The sequence below is a fragment of the Phyllostomus hastatus genome, unplaced genomic scaffold (genome assembly GCF_019186645.2).
Source record: "Phyllostomus hastatus isolate PE091 unplaced genomic scaffold, TTU_PhHast_1.1 phas_contig_1, whole genome shotgun sequence".
In the NCBI taxonomy this organism is placed as follows: domain Eukaryota; kingdom Metazoa; phylum Chordata; class Mammalia; order Chiroptera; family Phyllostomidae; genus Phyllostomus; species Phyllostomus hastatus.
The window spans coordinates 29,023,445-29,046,746 of NW_025333498.1; the positions used below are offsets into that span (position 1 = coordinate 29,023,445).

Below are 23,302 nucleotides of genomic sequence, written 5' to 3' on the forward strand. Positions count from 1 at the left end.
AGCCATTCTGACAGGTATGAAGTGATATCTCATTGTGGTTTTAATTTGTATTTCTTTGATGAGCATATTTTCATATGTCTATTAGCCATCTGTATTTCCACTTTGGAGAATTGTCTATTTAGGTCCATTGACCATTTTTAAATTGGATTGTTTGGTTTTTGGTGTTGAGTGTTATATGTTCTTTATAAATTTGATATTAACACCTTATCAGATATATCATTGGCAAATATTTTCTCCCATTTACTGCATGGTCTTTTCATTTAGTTGATGGTTTCCTTTGCTGTGCAAATTTTTTTAGTTTGATATAGACCCATTCATTTATTTTTTTCTTTGTTTATACATAAAATAACTAATAATGATTAATACTTTTATAGTGCTTACTCTGTGCCAAGTGCTATTTTAAATGCCTTACCAATATTAACCCATTTAATCATCTAAACAACTCTATTTTACACTTTTCCAGCATGAAGCTGGAAAACCAGCTTTAAACCTAGGCAGTCTGACCCCAGAGTCTGTGCCCTCAATAACAATTACCTACATGGAAGGGTTTCAGTGAGGATAAAATGAGGTAACTTATGGGAGATGGTTTTGTTAGCTAAAAAATAATTTTGTTAAAACAGTTTTCAAAGTACTTGTGAAGGTCATGATAGTGATAAAGTCCAGGTAAGATGAGCAGAGGTCTTAAGAACAAAAACAAAGTGATGCTGAGAATTTTGCAAAAAATCCAGCAAAGGCTCAGTCACCGAATGAATTTCAGCTGGAATTTGAATTGCATGAGGTAGGTTCTCAGTGAGTCACCAGGTAGGGGCAAGTGGTGTCCACCAGTTTGATACAGGTCAAATTTGGTGCCAGTGATGGGTCTGAGTCCACCCAGAAAATGTCACCGGGTATACCAACATAGCTGCTACCCACTTTGTGTTCACAGACTTTGTGGTGGAGTTGGGTCTCAGGGGAGTCACAAGGGTGAGGCCAGCAGGGTTTTTCAGGCTCAGGCAAACCAAGATTTGGCCACATAAAGGAAAGGTCCTGCATCAGTTGGGCATGTGACAGCAATGTGGTCCCTGTCCTAGAGCCACTCAACTCAGTCTGTCCTACATTCTGCCAAGAACCCAGGCTCAGCAGGGCAGAACCACTGGGAGTTGGGAGACTGGGGCTAGCATATCTCCTATGATGGGGAAGTGTTGGTCAGGTTCACAGGAAAGTGGGGGTAATGGCCCCTGCCCCCAAATCACACAAATCAGTCATTGATACCCACTGAGTCTGCTCAGACCTCTACACCCTGGCCCAGGCAGTTCAGTACTCAGCAGGGTGGGACATCCACAGGGTGGGATGACAGAAAGTCTAGAGGGTAGGCTATTACATTCCCCCAGGCTGATGCCATAGGGACATGAGTGCTCCACCAAGAAAGTGTCTACAGTGTGGGAGAGGGACTCAGTACAGGGATCCTGACAGCTATTCCTTCAGCTCTTTCCTCAGAGCCTCAAACCCCAGTATCTCTTCACACAACTTCAGTCTGCTCCAACCTCCATCCATCTCAGGGTGAATGTCTGCAAATGAGGTTTGGGGCATCGCCTTTGAGACACTGGAGTGATGTGTCAACAAGAGGCCACCTGTGTCCCTAACAGCCTTCTTTTTCTCCCTGGTAGACAGAATCCCTGCTGATTTTCAAAGCCAGATGTTATGTGAGTGCATCTTATCGGCTTCGGTACCCTTAGCTGTGGAGCCTGACATGGAGTTGAGTCTCCATGCTTCTCATGTGGGCCCTTAGCAGTTGAGATATCCTTCTGGAATCTCAGTGATTGCCTGTGGAAGCAAGGCCAGCCCCTGTAGTGTCTCGCCCTTCCTACTAGTCTCAATGCATTTTCTTCTATAATTCCTTGGTTATAAGACTTCTGTTTAGCTATTCTTCAGTTGGTTATTCAGTTTAATTGTTCTGTACTTTAGTTGTAATTCCAGTTTGGTCCTGGGAGGAAGTAAGTATAACTTCTACCTACTTTGCTGCTATTTTTGATCTCCCAGGACAAAGTTCTGTTTAGAAGCAAACATCCTTGGAGAAATAAAATTCCATCCAGTGGCTTATACTGTTTTTTCCCCCACTGAAGACCATGCTTATTATTTTAGAGGGAGGGGAAGGTTGGCAAAAGAGGGAGAGAAACATCAATGTGAGAGAGAAACATTGATTGGTTGCCTCTTATACATACACTGACATGGGACCAAACCCACAACCTAGGCATGTGCCCTGACCAGGAATTGAACCTGTGACATTTTGGTCTATGGGACAATACTCCGACCAACAGAGCCATACCAGCCAGGTCTGAAGCTGATTCTTTTAAGTCATTTCTCTTAATAACCCTAAATAACAAAGTCCAATGGCAGATCTAATAACTACTGTGATTTTGATATGATGATAAGTATTGACAATATTTTGAGATATCTTTACCATCTATAAAGAGGTATGAAAAAGATGTGTGATTTCTCATAGTGAGAGTTACAGGCCCTGTTACTATAACCCTGGTTTGTTGTGTACATTATCAATGGAAGGAAAGGTTTGATTTCAGTCTGGGATTAGTGCAAATGAAGATGAATTCATTTTTCCCTTCCAAGGACACAGGCCCTCCTTTCTCTTCTAGGTTCTGTTAATAGATAGACCCCAGGTTAAAAATATAAATATTAAAGAATTGTTTCTAAGTAAAACACAGCCTATGAGTACTCACTCACCAGAGATCATACAGACATGCCCACTCAGGCCTTGTGGAGGTGACTCATTGTCACTCTAGGAAGCTGCCCATCAAGCTTGCTATTATCACTTTCATCTAGAGTCATGCCTTACCAAGAGTGGATGTTCAGTGAATATCTATTGATCAACTGTATGAAGAAAGGGTTGAAGAGAAAATGGAGTGGATTTGGACCCAGCTTACTAAAGGCTCTTCCTGATGCTCTAACATTTTGAGATTCAGTGGCTTTCTGATAAATGCCAAAGGAATTCAATGAAGCCAGCTCAGAGTTCTGTGGCCACCAGGAAGTGACCACAGGAAACACTGCAGGCAGGGGATGGAATAGCCATGCAATGCAGTGGGTGTGGAGTGGGGTGGGGTTTGAACACTCAGCCCTGAGTTGTAACTCTGTCCCTGAGATAAGGATCCAGAACAGAAAATGGGGATGCTCCACCCAGTGACCACAGAGGATAACCAAGGGGCAGAGAAACAGCTGAGGCTGCCCGGCTATTTTTTCAGTTCCATGTCTATCAGCATGGTCAATGAACAGGAAATTCATTCATCAGGACCCTGGCTCATAGCTCTCTTGATGAGGAGATCATTTGTAAACTTAAAGTCTTTTTGTGTTTCTGACAATTGTCACTAGCTGAAAGTGCTCACTGAGGATGTCCCTTCACCCCTACCATCTGAAAAAGAATTAAGGGAGATGTAATTCACACGACCTTGTTAAGTTCCTGGCAAGACTAAGAAACTAAGACTATAATATAAAACAATTGTTATGTGAATAACAGTTGCATGAACTAGACACAGATAAATACCATTAGAGGCATTTACCCAAGTCAACCCTTTTGTATGGAGGGGGAGAGGCTCATGTTGTACAAAACAGTAATAACAAAAATAGCTGTCATTTTTTAAACATGCCTACCATACATCAGGTGCATATGCTATTTTATCTCATTAAATCCTCACAATAACCCTGGGTGCATTACTAGTCCCTGTAGTGAGTTGAATGGTGTCCCACCAAAAGATATGTTCACCTGGAACATGTGAATGAATGTAATCTTATTTGGAAAATGGTCTTTGCAGATGTAGTAAGTTAGGGATTTTGGGATGAGATCATCCTGCTAGATTATTTGGGTGGGCCTTAAATCTAATAATGTGTCCTTATAAGAAGAGGGGAAGACACAGACAGATAGGAAGGAAACACAGAGAAGACCATATGAAGGCAAAGCATATGTGATGTGTCTACACATCACATTCTACAAAGAATTATGTGTCTATAAGCCAGTAGTACTCTTGAAGTATATTTGAACACCAATGATTGGCAGCCACCAGCGGCTAGGAAAGAGACATGGAAGAGATTTTCCTTCAGAGCCTTCAGATACCTGCCAATACCTTCATTTTCAACTTCTGACCTCCTGAACTGTGAGAGAATTAATTTCTGTTGTTTTAAGCTGCCCAGTTCCTTCAAGGATCTACTCAAAACTAGTCAAGAACACTAGTCAGGGACCTAGTGTTCTATTATTGAAAACTACCCATGTGACTATGGCCAGTCACTGACTAGGGAATGGAGTAGCAGGAACCTGGGTCAGGTATGCTCATTATTTTGCTACTCTGCTGCCTGAACTGACAAATAAGTAATTCAACTTGAAATAATATTATTAGTGTAACAATAATTTAGTACAAGAGTTAACCACACACCTGGAGTCAGATTGCATGGACTTGATGCCAACTTTTCTACATAGTAACTATGAGACCATAGGCAAGTTATTTACCTCTCTCTGTGCCACATTTTTTTTTATTTTGTATACTGGGGAGAATTCAAGAGGAACTCAAGAAGATGTAACAACAAATATAATGTGGTTTCCTAGATGGGATTCTTGAACAAAAAGGTGGCGTAAGTAAATGCAGTACTCAAATCCTCCCACAACCACATCAAAAACACAACTAACCTACAGAACAACCATCATTCAGAACTGCCTAAAATCTAGTTGAACAAAAGTCCTACCACTAATGATAGAAAAAAAAGACACATCAGGACTTGTAGGAGGGGCAGAAACATAGAATTGTTTGGTTTCATTGTGGCAGATAAAAATTACGAGGGATATTTTGGCTGTAGAGGTCCCCCCTGAGGAGTAAGAGTTCCAGCCCCATTCCAGACCTCTAGTCCAGGGTCCCAGTGCCGGAAAAAGAAGTCCCCATAATTTATGGTTATAAAAGCCAGAGGGGATTGTGACTGAAGGAGACAGATGGCTACTAGAGTCCCAGGCATTTCCTTTTAAAGGGCCTGTTCATGGACTTACTTGGACTCACTTGCTCTGAGTTCCAGTACTGGGGAAGCTGCTGGAAAGACACCAGGGACATATGGGGAGGAACCGAAGTGTCTGGCATCAGGACAAAATCTGGAAGGGCAGCTTTATCCTCAACAGAACTGCTGGCAGAGTCCATTGTTCCTTTTCTGAGCTCTTCCCCCACAGAGCAAGTAGGCAGAGGCCATATCTAAGTGTCCATCAACCTGGCTCACACAATTTGCCCCACCATTGTGATTCCACAAGACCCCTCCTCACTGATTTGCAAGCCTACCCAACCTGTTTCTAGTGGATTTTCCATATGAATAGCCTGTCTTGGCTCATGCTTCATACTTTCCTGAAATCTCTGAAGAAACATTTGGCCTCGATATGCCCCATACCTCTTGATAAATGGCCCCAAGCCTGGAACTAATGGCAGCCAGCCTTTGTTTGCAAGTTGGCCTTTCCTGGGCACCATAAGCCTAGCACAAGTAGCAGCCATTAGATCACTTTGTAGCTAATGCTAGGTGGCTCTAGGCAGAACACAGGCAGTGGCTGACCTTGGCCTGTACCTCCCTGTAGCCTCCAGAGCCAGTAAACCTGGTGGACAGCTTTAGACCACATCAAAGCACCACCCAACCTCCTCCACATTGGACATAGCAAAGGGGTAAATGCATCAGGTACCAGAATCTTACTGAAGTAAGTCCTGCCCTGTGGAGTAGGCCCCTGCAAAGCTGATCCTTCATGATCATCACAGCCAGTCCTTATAGCTGAGTGACCTTGGGGTAAATCCCTCCTATTGATGTGTCAATAGCAATCAAAGCTCAACTACAACAGGAGGATATATATAGCCCACACAATGAGGGAGGGAATCTGGAGTGCCCAACTTAGGTGAATAGGGAGGCTGTGCCACTGGACCCTATAAGATACCTACTCTATTAGGCCCCTCTATCAAGCCTGCGAGATGTAATACATAGAAAAAACTCAGGAGGCTGCCAAAATGAGTAGACACAGAAACATATATGAAATGAAAGAACAGAACAAAACTCCAGGAGAAAATAACTAAACAAAATAGAGACAAGGAATCTAGTAGATGCAGAGTTCAGAACACTGGTTATAAGGATGCTCAATGAACTTAGTGAGAACTTCAACGGTATAAAAAATGACTGGAAATGGAAACCATAAAAAGCAACCAGTCAGAAATGAAGAATACAGTACTGAAATGAACAATAATTCACAGGGAGTCAACAGATGAAGACAAGAATCAGATCAGTGATTTGGAATGTAAAGAAGCAAAAAACACCCAATCAAAACAGCAAAAAGAAAAAAGAACCTAAAAAAAAATAAGGACCATGTAAATAGCTTCTGGGACTACTTCAAATTTACCAATATTCACAGCATGGGGGTGCCTGAAGGAAAAGAGACAGAGTGAAAAAATTGAAAACCTATTTTTAAAACATAATGATGGAAACCGTACCTAACCTAGTGAAGGAAATAGACATTCCAGTCCAGAAAGTGCAAAACAGTCCCAAACAAGATCATCCCAAAGAACCCCACACCAAGACACATCATAATTAAAACAAGAAGGCTTAAAGACAAAGAGAGAATCTTAAAAGCACCAAGAGAAAAGCAGTTAGTTACCTACAAGAGGGCTCCCATAAGTCTATCAGATGATTTTTCAACAGAAACTTTGCAGACCAGAAAGAATTGGCATGAAATATCCAAAGTGATGGAAAGCAAAGATCTATAACCAAGATTACTCTATCCAGTTAGCTATCTTTTATAATCAAAGGACAAAGAACTTCCCAGAGAAGAAAAAGCTAAAGAAGTTTATTACCACTAAACCAATATTATAAGAAATGTTAAAGGATCTTTTTTAAGAAGAAAAAGATTAAAAGTATGAATAATAAATGGCCATTAAAAAAGAATACAATCTTACCTTTAAAACACCATGGGTGGACCTAGAGGGTATTATGCTAAGTGAAATAAATCAGTCAGAGAAAGACAAATATCAGAGATTTCATTTATATCTAGAATCTCAAGAACAATATAAATGAACAAACAAAACAGAAACAGACTCATAGATACAAGGAACAGACTGAAGATTAACAGAGGTGAGGAGGTTTAGGGAAGTGGGTGAAAAAGGTGAAGGGATTGAGAACAGATTAGTAGTTACAAAATAGTCAAAAGATTACAGCATAGGAAATATAGTCAATAATAGTGTAATTACTATGTGTGGTGCTGGAAATATCAGGGAAACATTTATAAATTATATGATAGTCTAACTACCATGTTTTACACCTGAAACTAATACAAAATAATAGTGAATGCAAACTGGAGAAAATGGTGGCCAATAATTAGGTTAGAGGAATACCTCTGAGGAGCTATGTGAAGAATTTATTTCTTTCAACTACCATTTTATGGACTTTTTCAAATGTGATTTCTGACCCATTCCACTACTTGCATACAGTTCAAACATGGAAAAAACTTGCAAATGTAGCTTTGAAATATGGCTTCTTTTTTTGTTTTATTTGCTACTGGGTTTAATTTTTTTTAAATACCTGTATCATATTTTACTCTTTCCTTGGAAATCAAGTAACTGAGTTACATGACTCTTTCTTTGCTATTTTGCCATTTCACAAAGTAGACAAATGACCTATTTCATATGGTTCTTAGATTTTCACCCCAATGAAAAAATAACACTTGTATTGCTAGAGAATGACACAAAACTGTTCATTGTAAGAGGTGAGGTTTTATAAGAGAGGAGATCCAGATTCAAGCAGATTATTCCATCCTTGCCTGAATTGTGCTTCCTAAAAACTTGAGAAAGCAGGGGGATAAAAAAAAAACAAATTTGGAACAAAACATTGCACATCTCCTTACCTGAAGAGATGCTTCCTAACCAAAGAACAGAATGCTGCTGTCATAAGGGTACTAGTCCTCCAGAACTCCTGGAGGCAAAACAGGTTGGCTGATAAACAAATGAGAGTTTCAGCATGGGCTGTTGTAATAATAAGGAACAAGGAAAAGGCAGACTGAAGGAGCAGCCAGGTCCTCTGCCCAGGGAAGAGTATGTCAGAGCAATGTACAGCTGTGCTTGGAATCCATTTCACAAGGCAAAGCAGCCTGGGTCATTTAGTACTAAGACTGTAATATCTGGGCTTTTTAAGTAACCAAGGTCCAGAGGTGGGTTCGGGTTTAGAGATTTATAATGAGTCATCCATTCCCTCAAGGGCTTTATCTGAACTATTATCTAAACAGAGCTGCCCTCTTGACTTCCCTTAGAAAAAGTATTTTCTCTAGGAAAATACTTTGGACAATGACTTCAAAATGCATCAGGATATAAATGAATTCAGACTTGGATTTTCTTTAAAAACCTGTTTATGATTTTTAAATTTGATTCTTGGTCTCTTTGACAGCAGGCTAGGTAAAATTTCATAAAGCTTTCAGTGCAGCCAGACCTCAGTTCTCAAACATCTTGCATCTCACATGATGCGATTCTCACACAGCCTTCCGGAATGAATTCAGTGTGAGACCCGAAGTTCTACTGTATATCTATTCTCTCTTGTAGCACTTAATTTAAAAAAATAATTAAATTTATTGGGGTGACATTGCTTAATAGGCTCATACAGGTTTCAAGCATAAATTTCTATGACACTAGGTAGGTATATTGCACTGTGTGCTGACCACCTACAGTCAAACCATTTTCTGTCACCCCAGCCCCCAGCCCCTTTCCCTCTGGTAACAACCACATTGCTGTCTGTGTCCATGAGTTTCAGTTTTATACCCCACATATGAGTGAAATCATATGGTTCTTAGCTTTTTCTCACTGACTTATTTCACTTAGTATAATATTCTCAAGGTCCATCCATGTTATTGCAAATGGCAGTATTTTGTCTCTTCTTATGGTTGCATAGTATTCCATTGTATATATATGCCACATCTTTATCCAATCCTATATTGAAGGACATTTTGGTTGTCTCCCTACCTTGTCCACCAGGAATAATGCTGCAATGAACATAAGGGTATACATATCTTTGCTAATACTTGTTTTCAAGTTTTTCTGGTAGATACCCAGGAGAGGGATTGCTGGGTATTATGGTAACTCTATTCTTAATTTTTTGGAAAACCACCAGACTGTTTTCCGTAGTGGCTGTACCAGTCTACATTCCCACCAGCAATGAATGGGGATTCATTTTTCTCCACAACCTTTCCAACACTTGTTACTATTTGTCTTGTTGATAATAGCCATTCTAATGGGTATGAGATGGTAACTCATTGTAGTTTTCATTTGCATTTCCTTAATCGCTACTGAGGTTGAACATCTTTTCATATATCTGCTTGTCATTTGTATGCCTTCTTGGGAGAGGTCCTCTGCTTATTTTCTAATTAGATTGTTTGGTGTTGAGTTGTGTGAGTTCTTTATATATTCTGGACATTAAACCTTTGTTAGACCTGTCCTATAACACTTCTGAAACTGTGTTAGATGGGAATGGATTCAGGGATGCTAAAAAGTACATGGAAAAAAAAAGGCTTTTCCTAAGCAAATACTTGCTTCTTTAATTGCTAAACAAAGGTATGCAAATTTTCCTCACTATGAAGCTTCTTCAAGTGTTTAATAGGTTAATGTTCATCATGAATTTCTGATGGGAGAGATTAATAGTCTATATTGACTACACCAGGATGTGGACTCCGACCAGCAGGGTCCATGTGTTGTGGCTGCGACAAACAAATTCACATGGACTATGGAAGTCCTGTGGAGAAAGATGGATGGCATGGCCACTCTCTGAGTGAGAGAGCGATCCCTGCCTGGACAGGCTTTTATTGCTTTTCTGGGCCATTACATCAAGGATGGTCCTCATTTACTATACACAGGTTTGCTGTAGGTGATGACCTTTTACAGATAACAAAGGAGAAGAAGTTGCTAATTACTACAAAAAAAAGGATATTTTCAAATGCAAAGGAGAAAGTGATTGAACTGGTTATACTCCATCCTTGTGAGGTTTAACATAGATTTTAGGAAGTTACTTTAAAGATATGCAGTAAACATTTGCTGCCTCAATTCAGGGTGAGAGAGTTTTAGCAAAAAGCAAGCCTAGGTACAATGCAGGCCTTTTTCCCCACTGAGAAAACCAATCCGTAGGCTTGGGTCCTGAGTGCCGACTTACTCCCTGCCGATTTTCTGAACCAGGAGCTGGGCTACATTTGCCATGCCATATGGATAGATTCCCTATAACACCATAGGAGCATTTCATTACCAGGGCAGGGATTAACAGCTTTCTTCAGAATGCAGTTTGGGAAATAGTACTGATGATTATTATTATCTAAAACCCATATTTTATTCAGTGCTCTTCCCCCAATAACATACATGAAAATACATCATTCTGTTGGTAGAGACAATATTTCAATTCTGTCTTCCTACTCCTGATTGCCTAAAGTTTAGGCTCTAAACCATTTTAAAATTAATTTACACTAGGCAACAAATGTCCAATAATCCACCAAGGCCTGGAGTGAGACCAGGGCTGACAACTGCATTTACCATGCTATGGGCCATTACTCTATTGATGCCCAAGATACTATAATTTCACCAATGTAACAGCAATTTTTTTCTGTCCAAAATTTAATTATATATGTTTTGGTTGGTATTTTAAAACTCTGAACTCCTTGATATGAAGAAAATTACTCACTACTTTAGTAAATGTTGAAACTACTGTTGAGCTAGTAGAGGTACTATGCAATGCGTAAGGAAGCCCTGTTACACTCTCCACAGCTGCCTGGTGCCAGGAGGGGACCATCTACAAGCACAGCTTCACCCGAAGTAGTTCTGAGGTGATGGTTTGCAAGAGAAGTAGTGGTTTTCATATTCCCTCAGACAAGCCTCTCACATCCCACAGCTCATTGGAGCTACTTTCTATGTGACAGAAATTATGCCCAATTACATACAGATTCATTACTTCTATTATATAAAAATCCAACATATCATCTTTCATTAGATGACACCTAAATTTGCTTTTAAGGGTGTTCCTGATTTCTCTTCTTCCAGTTCTTGAGATATCACCAGGTCAATGACATTTCAATAGGTTGTTAGAATAATTTATTGTTTAGTCTTTCTAACAATTAAAGTGTTTGCATCACACTCAGTCCCTTCCCCTTTTTCATTTTGTGTAAACTGACTGATAGGATTCAGTGAGTGGCCATTAGCAGCAATAGGAAAAGTCCATAAAATGGCAGTTGAGAGTAATAAATTCCCTACATAGCTCTTCAAAGGTATCCCTCAGACATAATTATTGACTACCATTTTCCCCAGCTTTTTAAAGAATAACAACCTTCCCTACTGTTATATCTCTAAGGTAAAAAAAAAATCTGAAATCCTTCCACTTTGCAAGGATTTTTTAAAAATAAAATAAACCCATTTCTTTTACTTTCTTACAGTGGCCTGATGAGGAATACATTTTTTAAAAAATCTCTCAGGGGAGATCCTTTGCTGTTGAAGGTGACCCAGCACATCTAGAGAGAACCATAGGACCATGGGGATTTTCCATGTCTTCCTTTTCTCTCCAAATGCCAAGTTATGGGAAATCCCAGAAAAGAGATATCAGCTAACTGGTCTTTTACTGGACTGGAGGAATGTTAACAACATAAGTGTGTGGATAGTCTTATCACAGAGCAGTTGCCTGAAGAGTTTCCACATTTCCTGTTCTGCCACAGAATACCTTTTATACTTATGGCTCCACTGGATTCCTCCAGTCATCAGAGTTGCCTAGATCTCACTGTCATGTTCATGATGGACAGATATTGTACGATGTGTCTCTAATGTGTCTGGAGAAACCTGTGAGTGATGGTGGGGCTACCCCAAGTAGGAGTCTCCATTACTCTTGGAGTCATTTCTGAGCCCTCAATTTCTCTTTCCCTATAAGCAATTCAACTGTAAACTCTGCCTATATTTGAAGGGTATCCAGAATCTAACCACTTTTCACTCTCTTTCTTGTCCAAGCCTTGATCATCTCTGGCACCTTTAACATTTCTTGTAATACTGATTTGGTCATGATAAACTCCTTTAGCTTTTCTTCTCTTGGAAACTGTGTATGTTCTTTTAAATGATAGCCTTGCTAGGCAGAGTAATCTTGGTTGTAAGTCCTCGCTTTCCATCACCTTGAATATTTCATGCCACTCACAATAGCCAAAAGGTAGAAACAACCCAAATGACCATCAGTGGATGAATAGATAAACAAAATGTGGTATATTCACACATAGAATATTATTCAGCCTTAAAAAATAATGAAATTCTGATACACACTACAACTTGGATAAACCTTGAAAACATTATACTTAGTGAAATAAGCCAGACACAAAAGGGTTTATTATGTGATTCTACTTATTCGAGTTACCTAGAATAGTCAAATTCATAGAGATAGAACACAGAATGAAGAGTGGTTGCCAGTGGTCAGGGAAACAGGAAGTTATTGTTTCATGGTTACGAAGGTTCATTTTGAGATGAAGAAAAGTTCTGAAGGGAGATAGTGGTGAAAATTGCATAGCTGTGTGAATGTACTTAATGCCAATAAACTATATCTTAAAATGGTTACAATAATAAATTTTGTTATGTATGTTTTACCACAATAAATAAAAAGTAAACTCCAGGCTGGAACGTGAGACTTTAGCCACAAAAATTTTCTCCAGCATTCAGTTCATTGTGGGTATGTACAGCAAGATGACAGGAAACAGTTGTGCATCCTTCTTGAAAAGAATTTTTCTGAAGGTAGTGAAATGTGAAACAAAGGTATCACTTCTAGATTTCATGCTTCCCTGGTGACACCGGCAAGTCAGCCATAGCATCTGCAAACAGCCCACTGTGCAGCGCATCAAATACTCAGTTACATCAGGGCCAAACCCAAACGTGAAGCACCCATTACCAATATCTTCTTTTAGCTACTCGTTCTGAGACATTTTCACAAAAAGACAACAGGAGATGGACTTGTCACCAGGGCTTGATATAAAGCAGGTAAACACAACAAGGCCATCCCAAGAACTAGCAGTCATTTCTAAAGTCCCCAGGGTTTGAATTGGCTCCCAACCAAGTTGACTCAGTATTTACTCTCCTAGGTGTGTTCGAGGTGCCCTGGGGCTGGCTCAGCTGGATCCTAGTTGTCATTCTCTGTTGTGGATGAGTGACTGGGTCCTGGAAAGACCAAGTCGAACACAGTGAATCAGATGGGTTCATACGGCTTCCTGAAGTCAGGACTCCACTGAGGAAAGCCCCTTCCTTCCTTCCTTCCTTCCTTCCTTCCTTCCTTCCTTCCTTCCTTCCTTCCTTCCTTCCTTCCTTCCTTCCTTCCTTCCTTCCTTTCTTCCTTTCTTTCTTTCTTTTGCTGTTTTTTAAAATATATTGTATTGATTATGCTATTACATTTGTCTCATTTTCCATCCTTTATTCCCCTCTACCCTGTATACCCCCTCCCATCTGCATTCCCCACCCCCTCCACCTGCTTAGTTCATGTCCACAGGTGGTACATATAAGCTCTTTGACTTCTCCATTTCCTATACTATTCTTAACCTCCCCCTATCTATTTTGTACCTACCATTTATGCTACTTATTCTCTGTACCTTTTGCCCCATTTCCACCTCCCCAACCCCACTGATAACCCACCATGTGATCTCCATTTCTGTGATTCTGTTCCAATTCTAGTTGTTTGTTTAGTTCGTTTTTTTTTAGGTTCGGTTGTTGATAGTTGTGAGTTTGTTGTCATTTTACATTTCTACATCTCAGAAGTGAAGACCAGTTGAAAGGCAGAGCGCAGGAGGTGCTGCTTTCCCAGCTGTGAGGTACTCTGTGAGTCCACCTGCCCCCAGGTCAGACCCTTTGAAAAAAGTCAGACCCTCTGAGAAGAGTCAGACCCTCATAGAGAGGGCAGCATTCTATCCTATGGGCCTCAGCAGCCTATCTAAAAATATAGATGGTGTAACTTAGGATCTCTTGGTTTTAAGGAATATAGGGACCCCTTCAATGATCCACAAGTGATGGCAATTTGTTGCAAGAATACACATTGCTCTAAAAGAGACAGGATTCAGGGTAAACTCAGGAAGAGCCAGGCCTCAGGGAGATCTGATCTGGAAGGGCATTTGAGGGTCCAAGGCAGCTCTCAGCCTGGGCCATGTTCTGTCCCCTCAACGGAATGAGTTTGTGGGTCTGACTCCAGCATTCCTCAGTTCAAGTGTCTCAGGGCCCCCCTTCTTTCTCTGCTGCTTTTGCTGTGTGTACTCTCCATCCACCACCTCATCTACACATCATAGTTTCCCTGTGCCTGGGCTTCTGAATCCTTATAGCTACAGATTCCTCCTAACATAGTCTCACTTGTGAATCATCACGCTTCCTCTAAGCTCATGTCCTCTTTCAGCCAGCTTCAGACCCCATGACCAAAACCCTGATTTTGATCTGTATTTGCCAGTTTAAATTATATATGTGTACACACACACACAGAGGTAATTAATCTGGTTGCCTTGGATAAGGGGATGCAGTTTTTATTCAGGTGCTTTATCGGGTGCTGACCAGCTCATGGAACAAAAGAGGCGTGGACAGGTACTTTCCAGGAGAGGGCACCAGGCACCGCATCTTCAGGAAATCAGAATGTGTTCCCTCTGCCATGTAGTCTGATGCAAATTACCCAGCAAGGTGCCAAGGTGCAAACAGAGTGGGTGGATTTTTAATTGTAGCATTGTTCTACTTTGTATTTTCTCTTGAATTCAGCTGCCTCTCTCCACACTGCATTTTAAGACTTTTTCCAGCTTTCATGACAACCCAAGTGAGGAACACCTTTTCCCTCTCCTAAATGCATTATGTACCTTATAAAACCATTTATTCATTTAACCATCTATATAGTAAATATTCACGGAGTACTTGTTTTGTAACAGGTAAAATACTACACAATGAAGACAAAATTCATCCATACTTGGTAAATATCAATTGAATACTTAAATACAAAGTAACAAGCATTATACTGCTTTCTGGGAATATAAGGAGGTGTGGCTCAGTGGATTGAGTGTGGCCTGTGAACCAAAAGGTCACCTGTTCAATTTCCAGTCAGGGCACATGCCTGGGCTGTGGGCCAGGTCCCCCACTGGGGGCATGTGAAAGGCATCTCCTTAGTGTCTCTCTCGCAGGTTAATGTTTCTCTCCCTCTCTTTCTCCATCTCTTACCCTCTTTAAAATATTAAAAGACATATGTATAAGAACAGCTAAGACAGCCTCTGCCTGATACCTAGAAAGAATTCAATAAATGCTGCCTAGTGGACAAGAGAGGGAAGGATTAGGCAATTACAAGGAAAGGGAAAGGGGCTATCTTGGGGGAAGTCTCAGAAGAGAAGCCTGGAGAGACCATAAAGGTCTTCTTATGGAAAGTTCCAGTGATATCTACACTGAGGCCTAGATAGTGAGTAAGCCAAGTGAGAGGAATAAGAAGGAGGCAAGGGCCTCTAGGCGCACAAATGGGTGCAAACACTTAGAAGTAAGGGAGGGGCTGTAACTGGGGAGGGAGAGCAAATAAAGCAGTATAATTATGATTTTAGGAAATGGATGGGATTCTGCACTTGGGGTAGTACGAGGTCCCGATTTAAACTGAAGGTCACAGTGAGTGACACATTGTTGTTGCTGCCTGCATCCAGTTGTCAGAGGGGCATGGAGATGGTCTGACAGTGGTATATGTCACTCCCACTCACATTCCTATTCCATTGGCAAGAGCTAAGTCACTGAGGTCTTCTTAACTACAAGACAGATTGGAAGAAGTAGTGTAACCATATTACCAGGAGGAAGAGCTTTTGATGGCAGCAGGAACCTCAAAGAAGTTGATTCTAAGGAGTGGATAGATGGAGAGTTGTGCAGACCTCTCTGGTCCCAGCTCATCCAAACTGTCTGACCGTGGCTGCCAGAGAGGGTGGTGGGCAGCCAGCCAACCCAGGACCTGAGGAAACTTCTAGAGCCCAGGACAGTGCTGTTCATGCCAAGGCACTTCAGGCAGTCTTAGGAGATGCAACTTCTTGTCTTCCAAAATGCGATTGGAAAATTGCACGTTTAGTCTATAGAAAAAGGTCAGTTTTTAAGTAGGAGATTGTTGAGAACTGTGAAGGGCTTGAGGTTTTACTTGCTTAGCTGACAAGTTAGGTAATTGCAGATTCATAGATGCTAATAGAGATATGAGATTCCTCAGTCAGATATGAAGGATTCATAGCAATATCAGTGGCCCGAGGGGCAGCATTTTCTTTCACGTTTCCCAAGGCCAATTCCCAAAGTGTGATCCAAATGGGAAGAGGTGACACCTGAACATGTGGTGGGTTTTGTTACAAGAAAGAACTAGAAACCCCAAGCCTAGGGAAGCTGAATCTTTTATAATAGGCACTGAATCTGCTGCTTCTGGTTCAGGTAGGGTGACACTCTATCTTCCCAAGGTATAAGCAAATCTGCTCCTTAATCCAAAGAGAGATATCATCTCTACCTTCAAAAGCTGCTCACTTTACAAACATACTTAAAAAGATAACCCAGAAAAAAGGCAGTTGATGCCTTTGCTTACAAGATGGGCATAAATGTGAGAGATATTCGGAGAATCGTCTTCCATCAAAGGTAGGCTCCTGTTTAGCAAGTAGGAGTGTTCTTTAGATAGCAGTTTTCTTTATTTGATCTTTCTCCTCCTGACCCCTAGACACTGGCCAGCCCCAGGGTTCTGTCCATAGAGCCCCTCCCTCCCCTAAGGATCTCATTCGGCCTTATGTATTTAAATGCCATCTGCATCATATCTTTGAACTTATGCTAATGACCCTAAATTTCAGTTGACACCTACATCACCCCATTTGTAGACTCAATATCAAACTGTCCATAGGACATTTTCACTTGGTTATCTTCTAGACATCTCAAAATTAACATGTTCTTGAGCCCCATCCTCCACAGGAAAACTGATCATTCCCCAGAGTAACCTCTCTCAAGAAAAAGTATCATACACTCAGTTACTCAGGTCAAAAATCTCTCTTTTTCCACAAGCACATCCTGTTTTCAAATTATATCTTATCTGACCACCCCTGTCTTTCTACATTACCAACATCCTAGTCCTAACTACCTAGTAACTACCTAACTACCTTGTTGTCCTAGAGAACAGCCATAAATTCCTTCCAATCTTGACCTCAGTGGCAACCAGAATGATTGCTTTAAAATGTAAATTAAATAATGCCATTCTACTGTTTTCAACCTTCCAATAACATTCCAACACATTTAAGATAAAATTCAAGGTCAAGACTACATACAATCTAACCTCTGCCTCTCAATCTGACCTCATTTTTCACTACTCTCCGTCTCCTGTCTTGCCCTCTACTATCCTTGAAAATGTTCAGCATGAAGCTGTCTGAGGGCCTTTGCACTTTGTTGCCCAAGTTATTTGGGGCTCTGTTAGATGTCAGTTCAGCAGAGAAGTCCTCCCTGACTGTCCTAAATAAAATAACACAGCATTCCTCTCCCTCTTCCTTTTACCCAGCTTTATATTTTTTCATAGCCCTTATCACTGCCTAATTTTAAGAACCTGTCTCCCTACCACCACTCTCTAGCCTACAATATATGAGTGTTTCATATGTCAAGAGCTTGGGTTTGTTCACTGACATAGTCTCTTCTTCTAGAACAATACTTTGCACAAAGTAGATGTTCCATAAATATTTGTTGGATGAATAAGTGAATGAAAGCTAATACTGGATACAAAAATAGAGGTGACATTAGGGACACAGATAATTTGTGCATCAATCTTTCTTCTTCAAACTAAATCAATTTATTTCATATAACTGTATTTTTCTCTCAAAAGGTATACTTCCAACTCTTCAATAATTCTTTCTCTCCACAGGATTCTTGCCATGTTCTTCCAGGTTCTTGTATATGATAGAGTTCAAATTGAACATAGCCTTCTGAGAAGAACTTATAATTAGTTTTCCTTTTTTTCACAGGTTTCATATGCTCACTTAGAAATCTATGTTTAAAAGATAATCTCCCAGGATGTAAGCCCAGACATAAAGAAGCCTGCCTAACTTAAGTTTGGAGAGTAGCAAAGTGAATATTTTATTCTTACCTGTTTGTAGTCTTCATAAATCCCAAAACATCTTCTTGAATACATTAGGAAAATATATGTAATCAACCTCATGAATTTAGCCATAGATTGTATAGCTTTTAACTTTGTCACTCTTCTGTTCAACAAGCAAGTACCTCCTATGTTCCAAGTGGTGAGCTAGGAGCTGGGACAGCATTCTAAAAAGGGCACTTGGTCCCTATGAAGAGGGACTCAGAATCTTGGGCATCATTATTCAATCTTAATATAGTATATTTATTTCCAATATTACTTTAAAAATAAGAATTCTATACTTATAGAAAAATATCTTTCATTCAATTTGAAAAACAAGGGAGCATAATGTTTTGCTTTCCCTAGCCTGCCTTCTAAATTGACTATAAAATAATGGTTTATATTTTTCAGAGTTCATTTCAGTTCTCTGCAAAGGATTTAAAATGGAATGCAAAAATCTCAGGTATTTTTCTTTAGCTCATTTTTTAAAATTCTCCTTACCTCTAACTTACATATTTGTGTTTTATTTATCATTTTTATTGTTTTTACTTAGTTAAAATTCTTTTAGAAACAACTTAAAATCATTTCAATCCTCTTTTGACATTTCACTGATCAATATTTCACTAAAGGTATTGACTCTCTCTAAGGATGCAGAGAGAGTAGTAGAATTTACACAAAAATTTCTACTGAATGAATTTCCCCACCTTCTTGGTGATCGTACACCTGCCTTCCTTATAAGGAGAACAAGGAAGTAAATCATGTGGAAGTTGCTTTTAAACACAGCTTTTCTTTTTTACCTGTCCAGGTAGCCTCTGTTTTCATTTCAGTCTCAACTTTTTTATTTACATCTCAAGTTTCTTTTCAAAGCAGTGTAAGTAGTATTTAAAATTTTACACTTGGAGAAAGAAAGACTTTTAACGATGTTCAGCTTTGGTCTTGTAATGCTGAAGCTAATTCATTTTTTAATCTGTCGGCACAGCGAGAACTGAAACGAATGGGGATTGAACTGCTTTGCCTGTTCTTTCTATTTCTAGGAAGGAATGATCACGTACAAGGTAAGACCTGAGCTCGGCAACATATTGCTTTCGTGGTGTGCTTGTGACAAACCTGTCATTTGGTTCAGAAACTAGATCTGAAGTCATTTCTTATTTGATCTGTTTGATTGTTTTCTTGCCATTGAGTGAACCCTTTAACAAATTACAGGCAGACACAGGGCTGTTCCCATAGCAAATGTGCTAGGCTTAAGGTAAATAAATACAAAGGTTGCATGTGCATTTTAATGAGGACAATTAAACAGCATTACTACACAGTAGCACTTCTTAATGCAATTGTGACAATCATTTTGTTAACTTTACTAACTTTTTTTGTACAACAAGAGTAATAACCTTGAGAGGGCATGGGGATTTATTTTAAAAATAAAATTATACTATATTTAAGAGAGAAGTATTTTTAAATGGGTGTAAATAAGTTTTAAAAATTAAAGCAGATGAGAATGAATGAGGACAATAAATATGACGATCCTATATTTGTAAACATTGAAATATTTTTGTATTTTAAGAAGAAAGAGAATGATCATTTTTGGCTAATAAGACATATTTTCAAATATAAACTTTGACGTCAAATGTAAACTTTATGAATTGCTAACATTTTGAGGACTGATTTTTGAAGACAAAAACAAACTTGATATTGCTTCACTCAAGTACTTTAAGAGCCACAAAGCTCAAAAATGGAGTGACTGAGAGTGTGCTGAATCCCTTGTATCTCGCTGGGTTTACACACAGGTGGCTGTGCCACGGGAGGTGCAGAAACCTGTGAAGACTGCTTACTCATGGGACCTCAGTGTGCCTGGTGTTCTCAGGAGGTAAAACAAATGACCTCAACATGTTTTTAAAAACTGCAGTTACATCTATGCTGATTTCATCGGTGACTGTTCTGATAGTATCCTGTTTACTATGGAGTTATAGAAGTGAAACAAATCTAAAAGGAAAAATGTTTGCGTTAGTAGATCAAAGAAGTCACTGACAGGATTACTTTCCCAGGCAATTTGAGGAGGCAGTGAATGTCATATTGTTCTGAAAAAATATTTAACTTGGGATCCTTTATTTAAGCTGATTCCTTCTCTTACATTAAAGCCCTTTCTAGCTGCTTAAATGTCAAATGCCATCAGAGGTCATGGAGATGGTATTTTCTAAAGTTAAACATATATTTGATTTCGGTGCCATAGTTGTATTCAGCCTGGGAACCAGGATCCATTCGGAATCACTGCTATGTTCTAAGAGAAAAATTGTAAGTTTGGGGTAAACTTTACCAGTCAGGCATTATCCAGTTCTGTTACATATTGCATTTTCATGAGCTTGGTGACTGTACCACAATGACATAACCCAAAATAGACATTCCTTACATCATCAAAGGGTCAAGCATGTGGAAGTCGTGTGAGAGGGACTGGGGAATGTATTACAAAGTAGCCTGAGTCACTGCCCCCTGGGACACTAGAGAGCAACCGGTAAATGATTCTTGGTAAGAAAAAGCTGCTTAGCTTCATATGGATTTAGAATAGTTCTCTACCGAATCTCATAAATAGAACCTAAACACAAATCAAAACATGCTATTGCCAAGTTCAGCAAAGACTGGTAGCATGCTCAAGGGGAACAGACCTGGATGCCCTGCTCGCCGTGTTAGAACTATTAAAACCTGCCTCCCAAGTTGAATGTGTATCTGTGGAGGAGGACCTCACAGAACGAAAACCCAGCTCACTCCCCAGCGGCTTTGCCTGGTGAGGCACAAACAGAAGTGCAGTGGAAGGGAATTATGCCTTTTTATTCTTTTAAAATTTAATTTATTGGAGTGACTTTGGGTAATAAAATTATATAGGTCTCAGGTGCACAATTCTATAACACATCATCTGTATATTTTATTGTATGCTCACCACCCCAAATCAAATCTCCTTCCATCACCATGTATCCTCTCTTTACCCTCTTCTACCTCCCCCACCCGCTTCTTTCTGGTCATCGCCATACTGTTGTCTATCTATGAGGCTCTTTTTCTTTTCTTAATCCCTTCATTTTTTTCACTCAGCCTCTGGACAATTACACTTTTCTGAGCATATGTATCAAAAGTAGCTTTGAGAATATGCAAAGAGGGAAAAACCCACATTTTTACATTGACTCCCTGAAAAAGATATTAGTTTCATGTCAGAAACATAAAACAAAAAATAAGTCTAACAAAATGTTCACCCCTAGAATTTTTATTTCAATGCATCTTTTAGCACCCATTTAAGAGAGCTTCTTAAGTTACTATTGATAGCTTTACTTGTGGATGAGACTTGATAGGCAGTTCATGTCAAATTTTTAAAGCCAGATTATTCTAAAAGGTCACTCCAATGGTAGTAGTTGTATCATGTGAGGCAGTTGAAGTGAAAAGAAATTAGCCTTCCACTTTGAGCAGATAGAAAAACAGCTTCTATGAGTAACACTGACTCTCATCTTTGGGCAAAGATGGTAATTACAGGTGGTAGCAGTGACACATTGAGGAGGATTCTGAGGCCTTGTCCAACCACTGTTTACCTTGGACACATCATAAAAGTTAGTTTGCTACACCTAGCCTGGTGTCTCAAATATGCACAGATCTGACTGATATATAACATATTATAGTCTCAAAAATCAATTTCAGAAGAAATATAACTTTCCTAGTTGGTAAAAATAGCAACAGGGGATTAGGATCCTAAGGAATAAAAAAAAATATGAGCATTGGTTTGCTTCTTTCCAAGCATGAGAGTTGATGGGCCTCGTTAGACTTTGCTTAGTTAGAGCCTGTTCACAAACCCTAGAACAGCCTTCGATGTGAGGCAAGACAAGTACTTCTCCCTCCACTCCACCTCCCTTGTCCCCAGGAGCTGCAAGGTTGGAATGGCCACATTTCTGCCTGGAAACACTCACCTCCCTGCCTCATTCTACCCAAATGAATCAGAGGGGGACTGGCAACTCCTTCGGTCTTACACCGAAAGAAGTCCCCTATACCACATTTTCTCTCATTTCATTTTCCACTTCTAGACCTTGGAGAAAGTCCTAAAAGACCTTAAACTGAACACTTTAAGATACTGAGTTTAAAGCCTCAAAGAGGTGAACATCAACGTAGTTATGCTGTAATTTAAGGATGACACAGCCATGAATTAAACCAGGATGGAGAGCTAGATAAGGCGATGTAGAAATCCACAGAAAAGGCTGGATTTAGTAATAGACAACTGAGAACTTGGACAGTCCCAGGATTTTTTAAAAACCACAAAACTCTTAGGTAAATTCAACTGAATATTATTAAAAGAAGAATGCAATTTTTCTCAGAATTTTAATGGTAGACTTCTCTGGTTATTCTGCTCTCAGAGATATGATATTCTTTTAAAAAAAATTTTATTAGGGGATATGATATTCTCAGTATGACAAGCTGCTAACTAGAAAAGCAAGCAGAATAAATTTTACCTTATGAAGAAATAAAGATTTGTCTTCTTTTTCTCTTTATTGTTTTTCTTTTTTAGAATTTTACCCAGCCCTCTGGAGTTGGTGAAAGATGTGATACCCCAGCAAATCTTCTCGCAAAAGGATGTCAACTCAACTTCATCGAAAACCCTGTCTCTCAAGTAGAAATAGTTACAAATAAGCCTCTCAGTGTAGGCAGACAGAAAAATAGTTCTGACATTGTTCAGATTGCACCTCAAAGCTTGATTCTTAAATTGAGACCAGGTACGTTATCATTTACATGAGCACTGGATCATGTAAATAATTCTAATGTCATGTGGTAATATCACTGTTCTGCTAATATATCTTGTACCACATATTACAATATCATTGATTATAATCACTTAGGTTTCTCATTCTTTAGGAAATAGAGAATCGCTTTTCTTTATTCGTATTAGTTACTTGCACTCCAAATGTGTTACTGAAAAAGCCTTATCTAATAGTAACCATTTGAATCGTTCCAATGTTGTTAAGGTTTACCTCACATTTCTTCAAGAGTTTAATGTAGCTTTAAACTTCTTTTTATTTTGCTCCCCTTTTCTAAAACCACATACAAAAAATTCAGCTTATCTCCCATCTAAATGGATGCCAGCTCTCCCAAGGAGATATAAAATATCCTAACTCTTACTCCTTTCGGTAGCTCTTAACACACTGCTGAAAGATTTTCATGGGCTCATTCATTCATAAACCTTGCCACATAGTTTATGAAATCA

General features: G+C 39.5%; 1 protein-coding gene across 4 annotated transcripts in view; it reads left to right on the top strand.

Annotated features, from left to right (window-relative positions):
* The window catches only part of ITGB6 (integrin subunit beta 6), a 149,170-nt gene that overhangs the window by 47,210 nt on the left and 78,658 nt on the right, over positions 1 to 23,302 (top strand). The window contains exons 2-5 of one of the 4 annotated variants that reach the window (XM_045853130.1): positions 18,493 to 18,544; positions 19,061 to 19,136; positions 19,863 to 19,942; positions 22,610 to 22,814. In XM_045853130.1, the coding sequence (XP_045709086.1) occupies positions 18,530 to 18,544; positions 19,061 to 19,136; positions 19,863 to 19,942; positions 22,610 to 22,814 (376 nt within the window). In that variant the 5' untranslated portion in view covers positions 18,493 to 18,529. Of the gene's footprint in view, positions 1 to 18,492; positions 18,545 to 18,834; positions 18,953 to 19,060; positions 19,137 to 19,862; positions 19,943 to 22,609; positions 22,815 to 23,302 lie in introns of those variants that run through there. The other 3 variants (XM_045853213.1, XM_045853294.1, XM_045853382.1) reach the window with 3 other exon arrangements.